The sequence below is a fragment of the Bos indicus x Bos taurus genome, chromosome 2 (assembly GCF_003369695.1).
Source record: "Bos indicus x Bos taurus breed Angus x Brahman F1 hybrid chromosome 2, Bos_hybrid_MaternalHap_v2.0, whole genome shotgun sequence".
Classification (NCBI taxonomy): domain Eukaryota; kingdom Metazoa; phylum Chordata; class Mammalia; order Artiodactyla; family Bovidae; genus Bos; species Bos indicus x Bos taurus.
Genome location: NC_040077.1, coordinates 23,248,271 through 23,266,824, shown reverse-complemented (window position 1 = coordinate 23,266,824; position 18,554 = coordinate 23,248,271). Strand labels below are relative to the sequence as shown.

At 41.8% G+C, this 18,554-nt stretch overlaps 1 protein-coding gene across 3 annotated transcripts in view; it reads left to right on the top strand.

Moving 5' to 3' along the window:
- Positions 1-18,554, top strand: part of MAP3K20 (mitogen-activated protein kinase kinase kinase 20) — a 166,940-nt gene that overhangs the window by 129,488 nt on the left and 18,898 nt on the right. For all 3 annotated transcript variants that reach the window (XM_027557437.1, XM_027557455.1, XM_027557447.1), the window contains exons 12-16: positions 1,316-1,360; positions 3,109-3,139; positions 3,237-3,376; positions 7,103-7,165; positions 8,365-8,457. In XM_027557437.1, coding sequence (XP_027413238.1) covers positions 1,316-1,360; positions 3,109-3,139; positions 3,237-3,376; positions 7,103-7,165; positions 8,365-8,457 — 372 coding nt within the window. The remainder of the gene's footprint in view (positions 1-1,315; positions 1,361-3,108; positions 3,140-3,236; positions 3,377-7,102; positions 7,166-8,364; positions 8,458-18,554) is intronic.

Here is an 18,554-nt window from a genome sequence, read left to right as displayed (position 1 = left end):
GACTTCCTAGCAAGGTTTTGAGCATGTGAGTTAAAAATACCTGCAGATTAGAAGCCTTAGTCACCCACCCCCTGATTTTTACATAATCATAAAAGTAACCAAATCCAACTTTTTTTTTTCAACTCACCCACACACACAAAATATATTATTTGTAACAGGGGTTGAAAGACACTTGGCCACATTATCTCATGAGCAGTCCAACCCTTCTGACAAGTTAGAGTTAGTTACAAGTAATGGCTGTTGTTGTTCAGTTGCTAAGTTGTGTACAACTCTTTTGTGACCCCATGGACTGTAGCCTGCCAGGCTCCTTTGTCCATGGGATTTACCAGGCAAGAATACTGGAGTGGGTTGCCATTTCCTTCTCCAAGGATCTTCCCAACCCAGAGATTGAATCCACATCTCCTCCACTGGCAGGCGAATTCTTTACCACTGAGCCTCCAGGGATGATAATGGTTAAAGCAAACTAATTCAGGTCACGAGACACAGATTTTTTCCCCCATTATGTAGGTATTGGGTTAGTCAAAATGTTTATAAGAAGTTATGGAAAAACCCAAACAAACTTTTTGGCCACCTTAATATTTACTACTTAGTCTGTGGCCATGGAACATATATTGAAGCAAGTAGCCCTTTGGCTCTGAAAATGGCCAGGTGGGAGTCCTCCTGAAAAGTTGTCTTTTGTGTTTGTACACTTGCCAGGGAGGGTGGTTACTTTAATTTTAGTTAGAGCAACTCCGCAACCTGAGTTCCTTCGGACAGCTCCGATTTCAGATGTCCTAATATTTGGTTTTAAAAATATAGTGCAAGTAAGACATTTAGTTCAAACTTTGAAATTCCCCTCTAAAAATAAGCATCTACGACATCTAGTTACCAAGTGGTTGCTCTGGAATTTTCATTAATAAAATCAAATGATCTCCATGTTGACTGAGAATCCCGAAGAAGGCTCTGGTGTCTGACAAACATCAGAAATTCCTCGACTTCCAAGGCCTTCTTGTGGGAGGTAAAACTGCTCAGTGTGCCAACTACCAAGAGAGGAAAATCCCATGATGTGCAGTTCCCCTGTAACAGTTCACCAAGCGCAGTGAATTGTTACTGAGAGGTTGATGCACTCGACTGGCTTCTGTGGGCACCATCCTTAGAACCCTGAGAAGTTCCTCTTAACAGGCAGGAAAATTGGTTTCCATTCAACATAACCTACAGAAAGAACGAGGCCAGAGCATCAGCCCAGAGCTAAAATATTGAAAAGAGGGGATAAGCCAAAAAGACAGTGATAATATTCCTTGTTTTTTTTCCCATTTCATTCATATTTCCCATGCAGCTGCTGCCTTCCTTTGAGATTGGTGCTTGGACAGAAGATGACGTGGTAAGCTGCTTCTGTTAATGCCTCCTTCAACCTGTGCAGGGAGTTCATGACTAGGTCCGCAAGTTAAAAATGCAGGTAGAGGGGTCTGGGCCTTAGGAAAGTCTAAGTAGGAGAAGTTGACAAATTCCATGTTTTTCTATTTTTAAGGCAGTAGTGATTTAAAGTAAGGCCTCGAGCAAAGCAAGTATCTCATCAAATCTTACAAGAGGATTCCACCTCCCTATTTGCTCTGAAAGGTATTCCAGAATGCAGTAATGAATCCCAGTTAAAGGGGCTTCCCAGGATACCAAAGGAACATACCAGGAAAAAAAGTGATCTTAAGTTTTCCCAGAAGATCAGGGTTGGACTTGATTTGGAAAGATTTGGTAAAGGCAATGCCTTAGCCCTGTTCATTTTGCCATCTTTACTCTGACCTTCCCAAGAAGGAACAGACCTGAGTTCACAGATATTTCTCCACAGCTGGAGCCAGACAAGCCCTGTGTTTGGCAGAGGATGTGGAGAGACTGTTTAAATCCAAAGGAAATCCCTACACCCTACACTCTGAGTAGACACCCTGAGGATCAAGCCTCCTTAGCCTGTTGTATCTCTGCAGCTTGTTTCCTTGGTGAAAAACAGGGCTAAGAATTCTTGGTCAGAGACCTCAGGGGTTTATGTCTGTCCAGGTTCAACTTATAAGTTCAGGGTTTTGTTAAATGAAAAGTGGGGAAAAACCTTGTATGCCAACCTTAGCAGGCCCACACCCCAGGAAACAGACTTGGTACCCCAAGATCAACTTGTTACTAGAAACTCTTGGGAAGGTCTCTGGAAGGTTTACCAGACTCAGTCTGGTTTTGGGGCTGGGCACATCCCTTCCTGCCCTTGGTCTTCTGCTGAAGTGATGCACTTTCAGATGAGCTCATCTCTGTGGCTTCCATGGGGAGAAGACGCTGGCACCCGCTGCCTCTACTTCCCGTTCCCTGAGCCCCCAGGGATTCTAAATTTCCTGCCAGCCCTGCTTAACGAGAGAGGACTTAGGATCTCCTCTGTTCACAGACCTGGATATAATGCCTTCATCCCCTGCTGCCAAGTTGGCCCGTCTCATTTGATAAGAAATGTTTTCAAAGGCACTGAACTCCAACAGCTATTTTTAGTCTTTGCTCTGAGGTCGAGTGGTTTTCAAACCATTTAAATAAAATTCCAGGGTCAAGGGCTCCCTAGAGAACTGGGTCTGGCCCCACCATTCTGTCTGCCTTTGCCTGGGTAGGGTGAGGGGCTACGCGTGCCAAGTGAACCTCATTCTGTGTAGAAACCTCCTTGCTTTAACGTGTCTTGGGCCACAAAGCTACTTCATGACCAGGCCTAGAACAGAGGATGCATATATTCCATTTTTGTGTCCACTGCCATGTGGTCCCTGTTTTTCTTATAATTCCTGGGTAAACCAGTGACCTTGAACACCCCAGTGGACCACTGGCACATGAATGGAAAAGGCATTATAAGTAAGAATCTTCTCAAAAGGATTTTTAAATGTGTTTCAAATAAGTAGTAAAACCAGTAGTCCTCCAAGGGCCCAAGATCCCCAAAGGGAGGGATATCTCCAGTTTGAAAACGTGAAGCTTTAAAACAATGAAGAGCAAGTCTTCAGTTTTCCCTTTGTGGCTGAGCAAGAATTAAACATATTTTACCCATTGAACAACTGTGTGTCTTACTGTTAAGTCTGGCCACTGACCATGAATGAATCTGCAAAACCGTGTGTGTCTTCTCTTCCACAGTATTTCTGGGTTCAGCAGCTCGTCAGAAAAGGCAAGTGGAATAACTTACCTTCTTAATTCATGGAGTTAACTTTGCTGGGGACGTGATTGAGTCTAATTTTATTCTGCCTTCTAATCGCTCCCTTCAGGTGACTCTTCAGCAGAGATGAGTGTGTATGCAAGCTTGTTTAAGGAAAACAACATTACAGGAAAGCGACTGCTGCTTCTCGAGGAAGAAGACTTGAAAGACATGGGCATCATCTCCAAGGGGCACATCATCCATTTAAAGGTACCTCAGAAAGGAAGGCTGTTCCGTCAGCAAATGTCTACTGAGCGCTTACTATGGAGCGGGTCATGTGTCGTGTTAGGGGCTGAGCTGATGCTCACAGCGCCGTACTTCATACTGTTGAGCATTAGCTGCTGCCCCCTGGGACCCCTACTTCCTCCACATAATCCCCACACGAAAGGGTTGGACTTTGGGTCCAGCAGAAGTCACCTGGATACACCTGCATAGCTCCCCGTGTCCTCAGGATGTCCTTGGTCTAGTGGAGAAGACAGGTATTGATCGTGCAAAAATGATTAACATGACAGCTTTAAGAAAGGCCACAAAGGAGAGGTGAGGCTGGGCTGAGGAATGGCTTCTGTGAAGGAGTTACGAAGGAATTGAGAGCTGAAGAACCAGGAGGTGTTGAGCAGGTGAAGGACACAGGGAGGAGGTGTTCTGGGAACAAGGCACCGCCTGTGGAGAGACCTCGGTGTGGGAGGAAGCGTCATGCACACTACGGCCGTGTGCACAGGCAGAGCTGCCAGCCCCAGGCAGTAGTAGGAGGCGACTTCCTTCAAGGCCAGACTGGATATCCATTAGGGACCCCAACAATGCCAGAGCATGTCTGTAGACTGAGTGAAGCTTGAACCACCACAGCATCTAAAGCCATGGGAATTGTGTGTTCAGTCTGCAATCTCCCAAATTTTGACCAAACAGACACCACTATATGTATATTCTTATCCCTTATCTTCTTGGGAAATCCTAACATTTCCCCCAAAAACTTCAGTTTTGAACCCTTTCAAGGCTAAACCTCTGTTTTTGTTTTGCTTTTTTTTTTTTTTTGTAGTTTAACAACCAGATCTGGTTTTTTGTTTCTTTGTTATGTTTTGCTTTTTAGTTACTCAAACCAAACCACACTTGCTTGCATCTGTGTGCACCTTGTTATTAATCAGAAGTGTGTTTCAAGAGAGATCTTATGAGGAAATCAAATTTGCTCTCCAGACCACCTCAACCCCAGTGTCAGTGGGTGGAGGGGTAGGCACGAGTTAGAAAGAAGAGAGATAGAATAAAGAAGGAAATGTTGAAAAAGCAACTTCTTATCCAAATCCACATAGTGACAAAGGCTCTACCAACATGCCAACAACCATTCCCTTTTCCTCAATTGGGGCTACTGATACCGGGCTTTCCAGGGAAATCTTCCCTGAGGTCCAAAGAGAACACATCCACTCCTATCTTATGGGCCCTGGATCCATATAAAGATATCCTTACAGCCCCTCAGCACCCTTTGGATGAGGGCTTAGCCTTAACCTATCATCTGCTCCCTCTGAGAAGATGGACAGGAAACCTCATACACACACATACACCTCAAATGCTGGTAAATAATTTAATCTCAACCTATGACTGTGGGCAAATCCATCCTGAAAAGCAATGCTGGCTTAGATGGCCCACAGTAGGAAATATTCTTTTCACTCATACAGAAAGAGGAGTTTCAGGGTTCAAAGAGAGAGATCTGGTCAATCTTGTCCTATTTAGCAGATGCCAAAAAGAAGCTCCCAACTCCCCTTTGCCTCTCTTGCAGCCACAGTGATTTCAATATTCCTAGACCCAGCCTAGGACAGTCTAAGTTTCTCTCCATGCTGGTTGGTATCATTAAAGCAAGCAATGTCCAGACTTACTAATTATTGTTCAACAAATACAGTGGATACCTGCTAATCAGAGTCCTGGGCCTGTGAATAAACAAAGAATCCTGCCCTTAAGAAATTTACATCCCAGGGTACTCTTTCTGCCCCCTTCTGATGCCTATGTCAGAAGCTTTCTCTATCTCCTTCATACTTTAATAAAAAAAAAAAAAAGAAAAGAAATTTACATCCCAGAAAAGAGATAAAACATGTACATACAGCTTCTTTTAATTCGGAGTCTTGGCAGTTGGGAGTAGAGTGTCTGTCCTGAGTTTCAAAGGAAGGGTGTGACCAGCATCTGCGGGGACTGGAGACACCCCTCAAGCTCCTGGAAGAGTCTGCTTGTGCATAGAAAGACAGTCGGTCCCCAGAGGTGGGGATCTCAAAAGTCAGGTTTGCAGACCCTCCACCTCTGCCAAAGCCAGGGCCATGTTAACAGTGGCTGTCCCAGGGGTGGGGAAGGGTTGGGGGTGCTCAGCCCACAGATGATACTCTCTCAATCTCAGCTGGGGTCCCAGGCACTTCTGACAAATAAGCTTATATGAGAGGGAAAGAATAAGGGGAAAGGATCATGGAAACAGACCTTTCCATGGGAGGTCTGGGAGCATCCTGCATATATTCTTTTTAAAAAAAGAAGAAAAAAAGATTATTTTCCATTACGGTTTATCTTAGGATATTGAATACAGTTCTCTGTGCTATACAGTCAGACCTTGTTGTTTATCCATTCTACGTACAATAGCTTACATCTGCTAACTCCAACCTCCCACCCAACCTCCACCCCCTTGGCAACCACCAGTCTGTTCCCTATGTCTGTGATTCTGCTTCTGTTTTCATAGAGAGGTTCGTTGGTATCATATTTTAGATTCCATGTATATTGGGTTGACCAAAAATTTAGTTTGGTTAGCGAATACATTGTTCAATAAAGTCTTGGTGAAAATGAAAAATGTCTTTTATTTTTACTTAAAACTGAATGAACTTTTTGGCCAAGCCAATGCAGAAAGGGATATATTGCCTATACTCTTGAGGCAATGAAGATAAAGAAAGGATCCTTCAAGTTGGGCCATTCGGGATGGGACACCACAAAGGGACCTCCAGCCTGGAGGAGCCCACCTACTCCTTGTCAGAGCGCTCTACACACACACACACACACACACACACACATACACACCACCCCACGCCTCCGATCCTGAGGGTGAGAAAGTGCCCTCCATGCTCCGCTCTCCCACTGAGGCAGGCAGGGCATTTGGTAAACCTTCTAGGTGAGTGAGCCTCTCAGCCCACAGATGGTAGATCATAAAACTGGAAAGTGGACGGTCTGCCCACTACCCTTTTGCTATTTGATTGTCCTGTTCAGCATGTCTTGGCTCCCACCTCATTGAGCCTGGAAGCCTGTGTAGAAAGAATAAAGCCAAACATCCAATAAGTGCTGATTACATTGTCAGGTGTAAACAGCTTTCATTTCACTTTAAAAAATGCATCTCATTTTTCTCACATTGGTACTTTTTTTACTCTCTATGTGATATGTTTGGTTCACAGAAAAGCTGGATTATACCTGATGAGTATGAAAAAGAATCATAATTTAAATTGTCCTCCTTTCCTTTAAGAGTTCTTTGTGCTCCATTGGGGGACAGAGCTTTGGACACAAATCCATAGAAAAGCCCACACAGGGCAGTAAACCCTTCAGTGATGTTTCAGCCCTAAAGGGAGCCTCTGGTGATATATTCGTGTTCTTTGTTGTTTTTCCCACAGTTACTTGGGGTGATGACTGCATTCTGTACCATAGAATATTAACTTGTTACTACTGTACTCTACCAGTGTTTGAAGAAAGCTTTTACTTATTTTTCTACTCTGAGATTTAACATCTTTAAAATATCTTCCTGTTCCATTCAATAATTATAAAACTACCTATAATACTTTGAACAATCAGGTTTATTCTCAATAGATGTTGGATATTAACATCCCCAAGGCATTTTGTGGAATACATAAATAAAGAATGCCTTTATATGTGCACAATAATTTTAATCCTTTCTTGGCATTATCAGATCATTAATAATTTTTTTTTTTTTTACAGTCAGCCATTGAGAAATTAACCCACGATTACCTAAACTTGTTTCACTTCCCACCACTGATTAAGGTAAGTACGGTTTTTCTTACTGAGAATATGCAACTTTTATTGACATATGCACCTGCCACATCCACACCTAAATTTGCCAACGTCGGGAACTGCTGTTTGAAGTGAAATTTAATCATATCTGTCCAACAAAAGGCCCTTTGAGCAAAGCTTAGGATGTGCATATATTGAATACCCTTGTTCCCTGCAAGTTGAAATATTAACAATACAGTCATGATAAGAACAACACATGTCACCTTAGTAGCTTGGGGACATAAGGGCTAACATTGCAGGTGAGGCCTTCTGGCATCCCACCTGGCTCTGCAGAACTTTGTCCAACATGGAAGCTGCTGAAGGAATTCACACGCTAAGCTCTGGATGACTACTTGCATTGAGGGGTAGGAGTTTTATTGTTTGAATAACATATTAGTATTAATATATTTAACATTCATGCATGCTAAGTCACTTCAGTTGTATCTGATTCTTTGTGACCCCATGGACTGTATCCCACCAGGCTCCTCTGTTCTTGGGATTCTCCAGACAAGAATACTGGAGTAGGTTGCCATGCCCTCTTCCAGGGGATCTTCCCAACCCAGGGATCGAAACTGCATCTCTTATGTCTCCTTCCTTAGTAGGCGGGTTCTTTACCACTAGCATCACCTGGGAAGCCGCATATTTAACATATTATATTTTAAATATAGTCTAAAGGTATTGGCATAGTTTGTTATAAAATTAGTAGATACTTGCAGGAAGTACACAGAACTCTTCTCATTGACTAACCATTCCAGTTTTCCATCTCTGAGCCCTCAAATGTTCATTTTGTTCCTCTGCTTGCCCTCCATCTGCAGATACTCTAGGAACTGCATTCTTCTTTGGGAATAGGGTGTAAATATCTTGAGTGTTGTGAAACTTTCAAGGTGAAGGGACAAAGTACGTTTCTAGGCAAAAACTGCACAACACAAGATGCATTATGAAAAATGTAAGATGCTGGCATTCAGTTTGTAGTACATGAGACAAATCATTTGACAAAGTTCTCAAAGACTTAATATGTCGTTTCTCTTGCTTTAAGCAGTTAGAATGTGTGGCATAATCAAAAAAAAAAAAAAAGAAATTAAACAGTAGATTAGAATGGAAAAAGAAGTGCTGGGAAATCATCTCCTTTACATGAGAAGTAAAAGTAAAAACACTATACGAAATAAACAGTGCTTGGTTTTCTGTTTCAGGGCTCAGTAGGTGAACCAGAAGAAAATGAGGAAAAAATAGTGAATCTTGAACTTGTTTTTGGTTTTCACTTGAAACCAGGGACTGGACTACAGGTAAATCACATTTTAAGTCCTTTGGATAAATTTCAGTCTAATTTACTCTTTTTTTCTCCTGGAACTCAGTGGTTTTATATACCCCCTACCATCTGGTAATATGATTCTGAGTAAATTTATAGACTTTATAAAATAGAATTTAGTTGAAAGGCTGCCAACTGCCTCTGTAAGCCAATCTAGGAATCTTTCTCATCTAGCTGAAGAGTCCTGGGTGAGCCACCCAAACCCTCAAGGAAACTCATTGCAAACCATGGAGGATGAAGGGAGGGGGTTAAGGTTGGGGGCACAGACAGTAGAGTAATTGTTTGTGCTTCCTGGTATCACAAAGAAATTGATTCCAGTTTCTTTGGGGTTTTGTTGTTTAATTTTATTTTTTGGCCATGCCCCATGACATGTGAGGTCTTAGCTCCCTGACCGGGGTCAAACCCGGGGCCCCTACCTTTCAATCATGGAATCTTCACCACTGGACTGCCAGGAAAGTCCTGCCAGTTTCTTTGTTTTTTAAGGGAAATCACTTTTATCATATTGAGAGTAGAACACCACCGAGAATGGAACTATAGGCAAAATGGAAACCTAAATTATCAGCTCTAAATGGGGTAGCAGGACTTTTGACCAATTCTCATTCACTTGGAGTGCTACTCGATGTTATTTTTAGAATCTGGGCAAATGGTGTGGGCTAGATGGCATGTGAATTGCAATCATAATAGGTTTCTGTTACTTTGGATTACTATGAATAGCTATAATAGTGATCACGTCTACTAATAGGGACCACTCATTGTGTTCCAGGCATGCAGGACTCAGGTGTAGTGCTATTTCTCCTCGTTTTACAAATAAGGAGAGTAAGGATCTGAAAAGCTAAATAATTTATCCGAGGGTTACATGGCTAGCAAGTAGCAGAAGGATCTGAACGCAAGCCTCTCCGACCCCAGAACCAAGCTCTTAACTACTACACTATTGGTACCTTTCCTTTGATGCCACAAAGAGACCTTGTAAATACAACTCCTCACTACCTGAGCCCGTTGCTTTGGGAGAGCTGGTGGGGCTCAGCTGGCCCACTGGCCCTCACTAATTAAACCTTGCTTACCCCAGGCCATTCCTGGAACCAGCGCTTGGGAATGATAGGAAATTGTTGCAAGGGGTTAGTTTCACCTGGGGCTTCAAAAGATACTCTTTCTAGACTCCTGACAGAGTGTTTTACCTGCACCACTGCAGGTATATTGATGCTCTCGCTGAATGGAAATCTTAGGCTCCTTGTTTGGGCCACAGAACTTGGATGAGTGAAAGCTGCTCTGACTCCAGGTGTCTGGTGTAGGAACGCTTTTCTTCTTCCTCTGTGATCGGATCACTGTCTATTCATTCCTGTGGATAGAAACAGCTTAAAAGGGGCATAGGAGAGTAAGCTCCTCTCCAGCAGTAACCAAGGGCCCTTCCAATCCTGAGAGTCTGCCTGTGGATACCCCAGGTCCATCTGGTGATAAATAAGTTGCACATTGTAATTTGCCTTCTTTGGCATCTACACCTCTATGGGACTTAATTTATGAGTATTCTGTGTTTAAACATTTTTATGGCTTGTAGGAGGTAAAAGAAGGGGCAAGAATTTTCTTGAAAAAGACTTGTCAAGAGTAGTTTCAGCCAAGAAATTATTTTCAATTCACAAAGAAATGACTTGTTAATACACACATAGTAAAAATCAGAAGCTATAAATAATATTGGAGACCAAATACAGTAGTCTGGTTTTGACCATGGTAGTATAGACTTGTTGAGTCATTGCTTATCCACAAGGCCTCAGGTCACTGGAACTTTTGATTATTTGCTGATCCTTGGTCACCCATGCAGAATAATAATTTCATTCATCCACTCAGCAGAAATTTACCTAGGACCTACTGTGTGCCTGGCTCTCTGCTAGATGCTCAGAATGCAAAGTTTAAAAGTATAGCACTGCCTTGCAAGAAAGCCATAGTCTATGGGAAAAAATAGACAAGATCAATGAATGGTTTTAATACAGAATGATGCATTTTTACAATATCATGCACATCATTCAGTGAAAGCACAGTGGATGAGACTGAAAGGGGTGCAGAAAGGAGTCAAAGGAGGATCTTGACATCTTCATGGTAGAGTTTATGCTTAAACTAAAATTTGAAATCTATCAAGAACTGTTAGGTTAGGGAGAAGACATTGAAGGCAAAAGGGACAGTATGTACAAAAGTTCAGAAGCTAGGAGAACACAGGCAGCTCTTCTTTGGGCTACTTTCTATGAGAGCTCACAACTCAAACCTCGCTCTCTCTGGGGCAACTTAGCATAGTGTGGGTAGAATAGAATGGTGAGAATTTAAGCCACAAGGGTGACTGGGGAACAGGAAAAGAACTGTCTCGTGTGCTAAGCTAAGGAGTTTGAAGAATGCTAAGCATGGCGTAGAGAATCTTCCCTGGTAGCTCAGTGGTAAAGAATCCTCCTGCAATGTAGGAGATGCAGGTTCAACCCTTGGGTCAGGAAAATCTCCTGGAGAAGTAAATGGCAACCCACTCCAGTAATTCTTGCTTGGGAAATCATCCATGGGGTCACAAAAGAGTCTGACATGACAGCGACTGAACAAAAGAGATTCTATTTATGTTTTAAATGATCCCTCAAAAGCACAGATGAGCTGGATGAATTAGAAAGCACTCAGGATAGAGTGAGAAAGGCCTGTGTGTGGCAGAGAGACAACCAGGTAAAAAGGGACAGGAGCTGAGGCTATGACAGTGCCATGGAAGTGCGTGCATCCAAAGAACTGATCAGACTGGAGCTGAGGTCTGAGGGAGGAGCCAGGATGGTGCCCAGGTTTCTAGGGTGAGCAGCTGGCTAGATGACATTATAATGCAATAGATGAAAAGTGAAATATACAGTGCAAATGTAACACCAAGGCGCTAAAAGTATAAAGCAGTAACTGGAATGGGTGAGGTTAATTAAGAAAAGAAAAGCTTCCCCCTCCCCGCCGCCCCAGTTTTTGGCTGTACCTGTGGCTTGCAGGATCTTAGTTCCCCGACCAGGGGTTCAATCAGCAGTGAAAGCGTGGAGTCCTGACCTCCAGGGAATTTCCAGGAAAAGCTTTTTTGGAAGGGATGTTTTGAATATGAGCTCGAAGAGGCTCATGGTCCTTTGCAAATAACTTTCTGAATATAATGTTTAAAACTTAGGCTTAGAGAGTCCTTCTTTCTGAAGAGCTCAAGTTATTTCATCCTTGTCACCTCATTTACCCCCCTTGGCATTTCTGTGAGATGCATAGGCACATGGTATTGTCATTTTTGATTAGAGAAAGTGTGTTACCAGCTTAGGGTGAGGAGAGGATAGAGCTGAAACAAGAAATTACATCTTCATCATAACCTTTATATTAAACATGTACTTGCTCTCATTCCTGGCCCAAGATATTTAAGCCATCTGGAGACATTCACAAAATAATCCTCGAGTAAATTAGTGTCCAGATCTGAATTACCCAATTATGTGCTAGGCTATATCCTAACATTATGAAATATCTTCTCACAAATGTGCTTTAAATTGCTATTTCAATTCCCCACATGAAAACCTTGTTACATTGACCCTTCAAGGTGGAACCCAAGAGAAAAAGACATCCTCAAAATTCCAATTAACTGAGTTCCCATAAGCCCATCTTTATGGAAAAGGTGCAGCCTTTACCCCCATCTCCATGACTGGAATAAGTTAAATGAGAACATTGAGGCTTTGGAAGTTCTCTCCAAACAGTTAAAATGAAAGATGTGTTCTAAAGGCAGCTATTGGGAATAATGTATGACAATGACTTTATCATGAAAATAGTAGCTGTGTTTTCCCACTGCCTCTGAAAAGGACCACCAGCTAGCTACCACTTAAAATTGGTTTGTTGTGCAGTAACTGGCCTACTGAGAGGAAACAATGGAAATATGGCCTTATCCACCAATATACAAATATATGTAGGAAACAAAGGCTTTCCTTGTAAGACCTGTCAGTCTTTGCTGGTCAGAGCCCCTGACTGTGACCTCAGTCTTTGCTAGTCAGAGCCCCTGACTGTGACCCCACCTCTCGAGATGACCAGGCCCTCATCAGACTCCAGCACCGTAAGTGATTCAAGAATTTGTCCACCAATGAAACCAACATCCTTTTTCCTTTCCTTTTCTCCGACAACCTGGCAGGGGAAATAATTGGACCAAAGGCTTTCCTGACAATTTAAATTAATAAGAAGTTGAGAATGAGTTTCACCCATTTACCCATTTCTACAGAGTAAAATTAATTATCAATTTAAATAACATTGTGCATTGAGGCAGCCTCGAAGTTGACAGTGGTATTGGCAGAAATTGGGTCTTTCTCAGCTCAGGTTTCCTGGGCGAGGTGCTTAAAATGCTTATGATAATTATTATTATTTCATACCTCTCCCAGACACTGTGGCAAGTACTCTGCAAACATTTTTCTGGTGTAATCATTATAACTCACCCTCACAGGGAGCAGTATCCCTGTATTAGACCAGGAGGAAATGAAGGAGGGGAGAGGAAGAGCTCCTCCCCCAGAGCCCCTACCTAGTCAGGGGCAGGTCCAGCCCAAGGCCTCAGCCGCCATGTCTTACTATTTCTTTTTGAAAAGTATCATGCGTGCATGCATGCTAAGTCACTTTAGTCATGTCCAACTCTTTGGGACCCCCACCAGGGTCCTTTGTCCCTGGAATTCTCCAGGCAAGAATACTGGAGTGGGGTGCCATGCCCTCCTCCAGGGGATCTTCCCGACTAAGGGATTGAACCCAGGTGTCCTGCAGCTCCTACACTGCAGGCAGATTCTTTACCACTGAGCCACCAGGAAAGCCCTTGAAAAGTATCAGATTCAGTCCCCAAAATAGGTGCATTGGCAGTAAAAAGGCAAACATTTTTTTGGTCATTTGATACTAAACCACCACTATTTTTGTTTCATGTGGAAGGTGCCTTGTATTTGTAACCTAAGGCTTTGACTTGCTACAGAAGGAAAGCAGCTTACAGAATCTCAGGCAGCTTCATGCACTCCCCAGGGTGGCAACCACCCTTTTTATTGGAATATTCAGGTGCATAGAGTTTCTTATTATATCTCTTATCAACTTGCCAGTCAGGAGCATTGATTCTCAAATTGCCAAGGAATAAACTATCAAATTACCCAGCAGTTTTCTCACCGAGCTCCTTTTGAGACTCTGTGTCATAAAAATTCAAAAGCAGAGTTAGGAGGGGACTCTCCGAGGAGCCATCCATTCCTGTGAGTGCTGGACAGTCATAGACTTTGCTCCTGAGTCCTTAGTCCGTTTTCTCCCCCATGGGGCGAGGAAACCTGATTGAAGCTGGGATTCCATGAGTCTAAGTGGATCCCTGCGGTAGAGAAGAGATGGGCTTAGGGGAGAAGCCTGGGGAAGGACACCTTGGCTCCAGCGGACCCTTAATTAAACAGGCTTCCAGCAGCATTTGAAGAGGCAAGCAAACCAGAAAGAGAAAACAAGAGGGACATTTGGAAAAAGTGGAAGTGGCACTAACGGCCCCTTCAGAGTAGAAGACATTCGCGTCCCCTCCCCCTCCCCCCTTCCACCCGTCCCTGTAAGCACCTGGCCCCTTTCTCCCACTCCCCAACCCAGGAAATTCAGTCAACGGTTTCGCTTCTCTGGTTGTTTCATCTGTAGGTTAAAAATGCTGCTTTTTACAAATACTTCCCACTCACTATTGTGCTTCTACATCTTTATTAGATTGCTTATAAAATGTGGCATTTAATAAACTTAATTGAATCTCCAGGCCCTTTCTCAAAGCACTATAAATATCAAAAACTGTGTCAAATAGGGCTTCCCCCCCCATTATAGAGTTTTTATAAATGGATAGATAAACATGAATAAAATAGAGCACAAAGAAAAGGATTTTGTAAGGAAGTAAAAAGCCAACACCTTTTGTAATTTCAGAAGAACTGAAAGGCAGCGCTTTGCCTTCCTTTGATATGTCTAGCATTTATGAAAAATTCAGTGTATGAAAGTTGATTTTCCATGACCAACTGTTTTTGAGGATAAAATACATGTACACAAGTACGTGTTTGTACTCCTCAGTATATAAGCTTGCAGTGGTAGGGTTCTGTAAGAAATACAAGTTTTAATTGACAGCAAAGGAACAAGTACAGTTCAGAATTTGACCACATGACTTGCTGCTGATTTCTAATTAGCATTGGTTATATGCTTTGTCAAACAGGCCAGGCAGCCTCCTACAGAACTAAGACAAAACTGGAGAGGTATCCAGGACATCATTGCTGATGGATTGATAGTCATGTGTAGAAATGGTGTGCCAGAATATGTCTAGTAAATGGAGAAAACAGCCCTGACTTGTAGTGTTTGCAGTTTTCCATGGTGTCAATACTCCTACCATAGCCAAATTCAAATTGCCAATCTGACATCACCGAACTCAAAGTTGGAAAGAGATGAAAGTAATCAGCTCATGAGGCCTGGCCCCAGCACAGACTGGGTCACTCTTAGTCTTCTTGATCAAGATTATGTGGTCCTTTCAAAATCATGAGTAGCAAGGAAGCATGCATGATGAAACATAGGTTTAAATAAATCACAAACATATTACTGCTGGTTTCCAGCTATATTAAAACGTGTAGTTAGCTCAGAGAGCTCCAAGCTCCCCATGAACCCAACTGTTGGCTTAGATCCCCTTGGGTGGCTGTTGGCTCGTACAGCTACACTGACCATAGTGTATGAATCATACCTTAGGATTTGAGTTTGTAAAAAGTAAGAATATAATTATAGAAACAGAGAACAAAACTTAAATTTGTGACTGCCTTTTATTTTTTTATTTTATTTTTTTTGTGTGACTGCCTTTTAAAATGGCTCTAACAGCCACTATTGGCAACTCCATGATGACAGGCACAGTTGTTGATAATAACAGAGATCTTTGCTTTTAGAAGCAGGTTTGGAAAAGTCTCTGTGGATCTGCAGAGAGAAGGCCTCCATAACTCACAGTGACTTGTGTATCCTGAACCAAAATTTAGATCTTGGAAATAATCAACTGTAAAAGGACAGATTATTTGAAGTCAAATTAAAAGAACTATGTTGGAAAATCAAAGATCTATGACAACCACATCAACATTAAGATGTGAACTGAGAATAAGTAATGCCTACTAACTGGGACAATCTTGTTATTTCTTTTTTCAAAAAATTGTATTTCTAAAAGAAAAAAGAAAAAAAAATGTATTTCTTGGAGTCATCTCTGGAGACATGGGAGGAGGCAGGAGAAGTAAGTAGGTAAAAGAGCTGTTTTGGTATTTTGAGTAAAAGTTTCTTGTATTTTGAGTAAAATACTTTTGTATTTTGAGTAAAAGTCCTGGGTAAAAGTTTATTTGCAGCCCATTCTGTAGTATTAACAATTTAAGCAGTAATTAGGTAAGTCAGACCACTTTCTGTATTGGTTAAGAAACTCAGTTGGAGACAGAATAGATTCTTAATTATTAAAAAATCAATAAGAAGATTTACCATTCTTTTTTTCCGAGATGAATACTTAGTACCTTCCAATTTCAAATACAGTTTAAAAATAAGTAAATAAAAAAGACTTTTCCAAATATGTCAACTAACATCTGAGCCATTTTAGGTAGTCAAGTATATAGTGCATCATACTAAAGTATACCTCACTTGACTTCTCACTTTATTTTAGCACCATCCCTAAAGTCTTTTTTCCACCCATAACTCAAATAAAAACCCCCCAAAAGGCAACAGAACAACCTTATCTCCAGTGGTGTCTAGTTGGCACCGGTCTGCCCTGACCTTAGACACAAGCCATTGTTAAGGGTATAACGCATTTACATATTTTGCAATAAAACATCAGTTATTTGCATTACTGTGTCAAGTTTTATTTGATTCTTTCACCTAAAAATGACTCATTTTCCTTTCTTGTATTTTAAAAACCAACTACTCTAAGCTTGTTTGAGAATAATCAAAAATTGCCCATTTAGCTAGAAGTCATTTTCTTTTCAAAAGGCAAATGTTATTTAATCTTTCAGCTGTTCATTGTGCCATCATAAATACTTTCTTTTCAGCACAGTTGTGGGGACTGAAATGAGCCCACTAATTGCCTCCCATTTCGACTGACATGTGGTGGTTTAGTGGAAAGAGAACACAGCAGGGAGAAGGAAATAGGAGGCTGAGAAAATGAGAGCTAATTATTTTCACTGCCTCATGTCAGGCTCTGTGTCAGCCTTGTTTTTACAAACTGGAAGGTTTAGCACTAAATAAAACAAACTGGCGTCATGTTTTTATATACTGGCAGTGTCATGGAAGCAGCTGCACATCTCAAAGACAATATAATGCCTGCGTTCGCATGGACACCATCTGACAGACACTGTGAGCCACGGCTAATGAGGACATCACAGTGGTGCCAAGTGAAAGGTGCTGAATTATGTATGATTCTTCATCAGTACAGCAATAGTCCTGTACATCATTATGAGACATTGTTTTGCTGGAGAGATTAAAACATTCTTAGTTCCAGACCCTGCAACCTATATGCGCTGAAAGAGGTTATTAATGGAATTTTTAGGGAGAGTTTCTTGTGGATTTCTTTGGGGTTGAAAAACAAATCTCGTGGGACAAAGCTGTGATGGGTCACGACACTGTATAGATAAAGAAGAGAGGCAAATTAACCATACTTGCATTATCTTCCTTTTAAAGGCAGCATAATAAAATAGAGTGTAGCAGGGTTATACATAATGATAAATAACCCAGGTGCTATCAGGGGATGTTCTTCTCTCCTGCCTTTAAAACAGCAGGTTCCAGCAGCTGAGCAAGATAATAGCAATGCATGTAAAGGAGCCTTTGGAGGCCTAACTCATCAACATCTTACTACTTTTAATACCAGCATGACCAACATTTCTATCGTGTTTTTATTTCATCTTGTATGACTTCTTACATTTCAAAATAGTCAGTCGCCTGCTATGAAACTCTTTCCCTTTTTCCCCCATCTTGAATCTTAAAAAGTTTATTTCGACCTCTGTATTTTAGATTCTAAAATATGTCGTCAGTAGAAGCTTTTTTTTTTTTTTAAGGTGGAAGGCCCTCTTTGCTAGAATCTTGAGCATTCTCCAGTGGGATTTTACTTTTTCTCTGGTCATGGGGAAGGGGGCAGGGAGGACATGGGGATTTTAAAAACCTGTATCTCCTCCATTTGACTGGGCATGCCAAGTGTAGCTAAGTGAACTTGCTACAAATCTCCACGCTATAAAATCCCAATTTTGTGAAGTTCTATAGCAGGCAAAATTAATCTATGCTGGTAGAAATTGGGACAGTGAGTGCCTCTGGTTGTGGAGGAGATGTCAACTGGGAAAGGGCATGAGAGAATTTTCTATGGCAGTGGAATATCTTACCTGTTTAGATAATTTGTTGTCGTTTAGTCTCTAAGCCATGTCCGGCTCTTGCAACCCCGTGGACTGTAGCCCGCCAGGCTCCTCTGTCCATGGGATTTCTGAGGCAAGAATACTGGAGTGAGTTGCCATTTCCTTCTCCAGGGGATCTTCCCAACCCAGGAATGGAATCCAAGTCTCCTGGACTGGCAGGCAGATTCTTTACCACTGAGTCACTTGGGAAGCCCATTTGCGTAATTACATGGGTGTATACAATTGTTAAAATTCATTGAACTGTACACTTAAAAACCTGTACACTTTACTGTATGCAAATTATGTTGTTCAGTCACCCAGCTGTGTCTGACTCTCTGCGACCCCATGGACTGCAGCACGCCAGGCCTCCCTGTCCCTCACCATCTCCCGAAGTTTGCCCAAGTTCATGTCCATTGCATCGGTGATGCCATCCAGCCATCTCATCCTCTGATACCTCAATAAAAAATACATTAAAAAAATTTTTTTTATGTCTGTAACCTTCAGATAAAGATCATTTTTGGAGCCTGAAAGCTCAATGTGGAGGTCTATTTCTTCCTCAAATGTCCTGAATAATCTTGCTCCTAGATTTTTAAAGATTTACCTATAATGTTCATGTTTGTGATAAGATTTTGGTAGGAAAAAAAAGAGAGATTGTTGTTTCTGAATTGCCCAGAACTTAATATAATATTTATGTATAACTTTTGTGCTAACTTCAATCACTTTT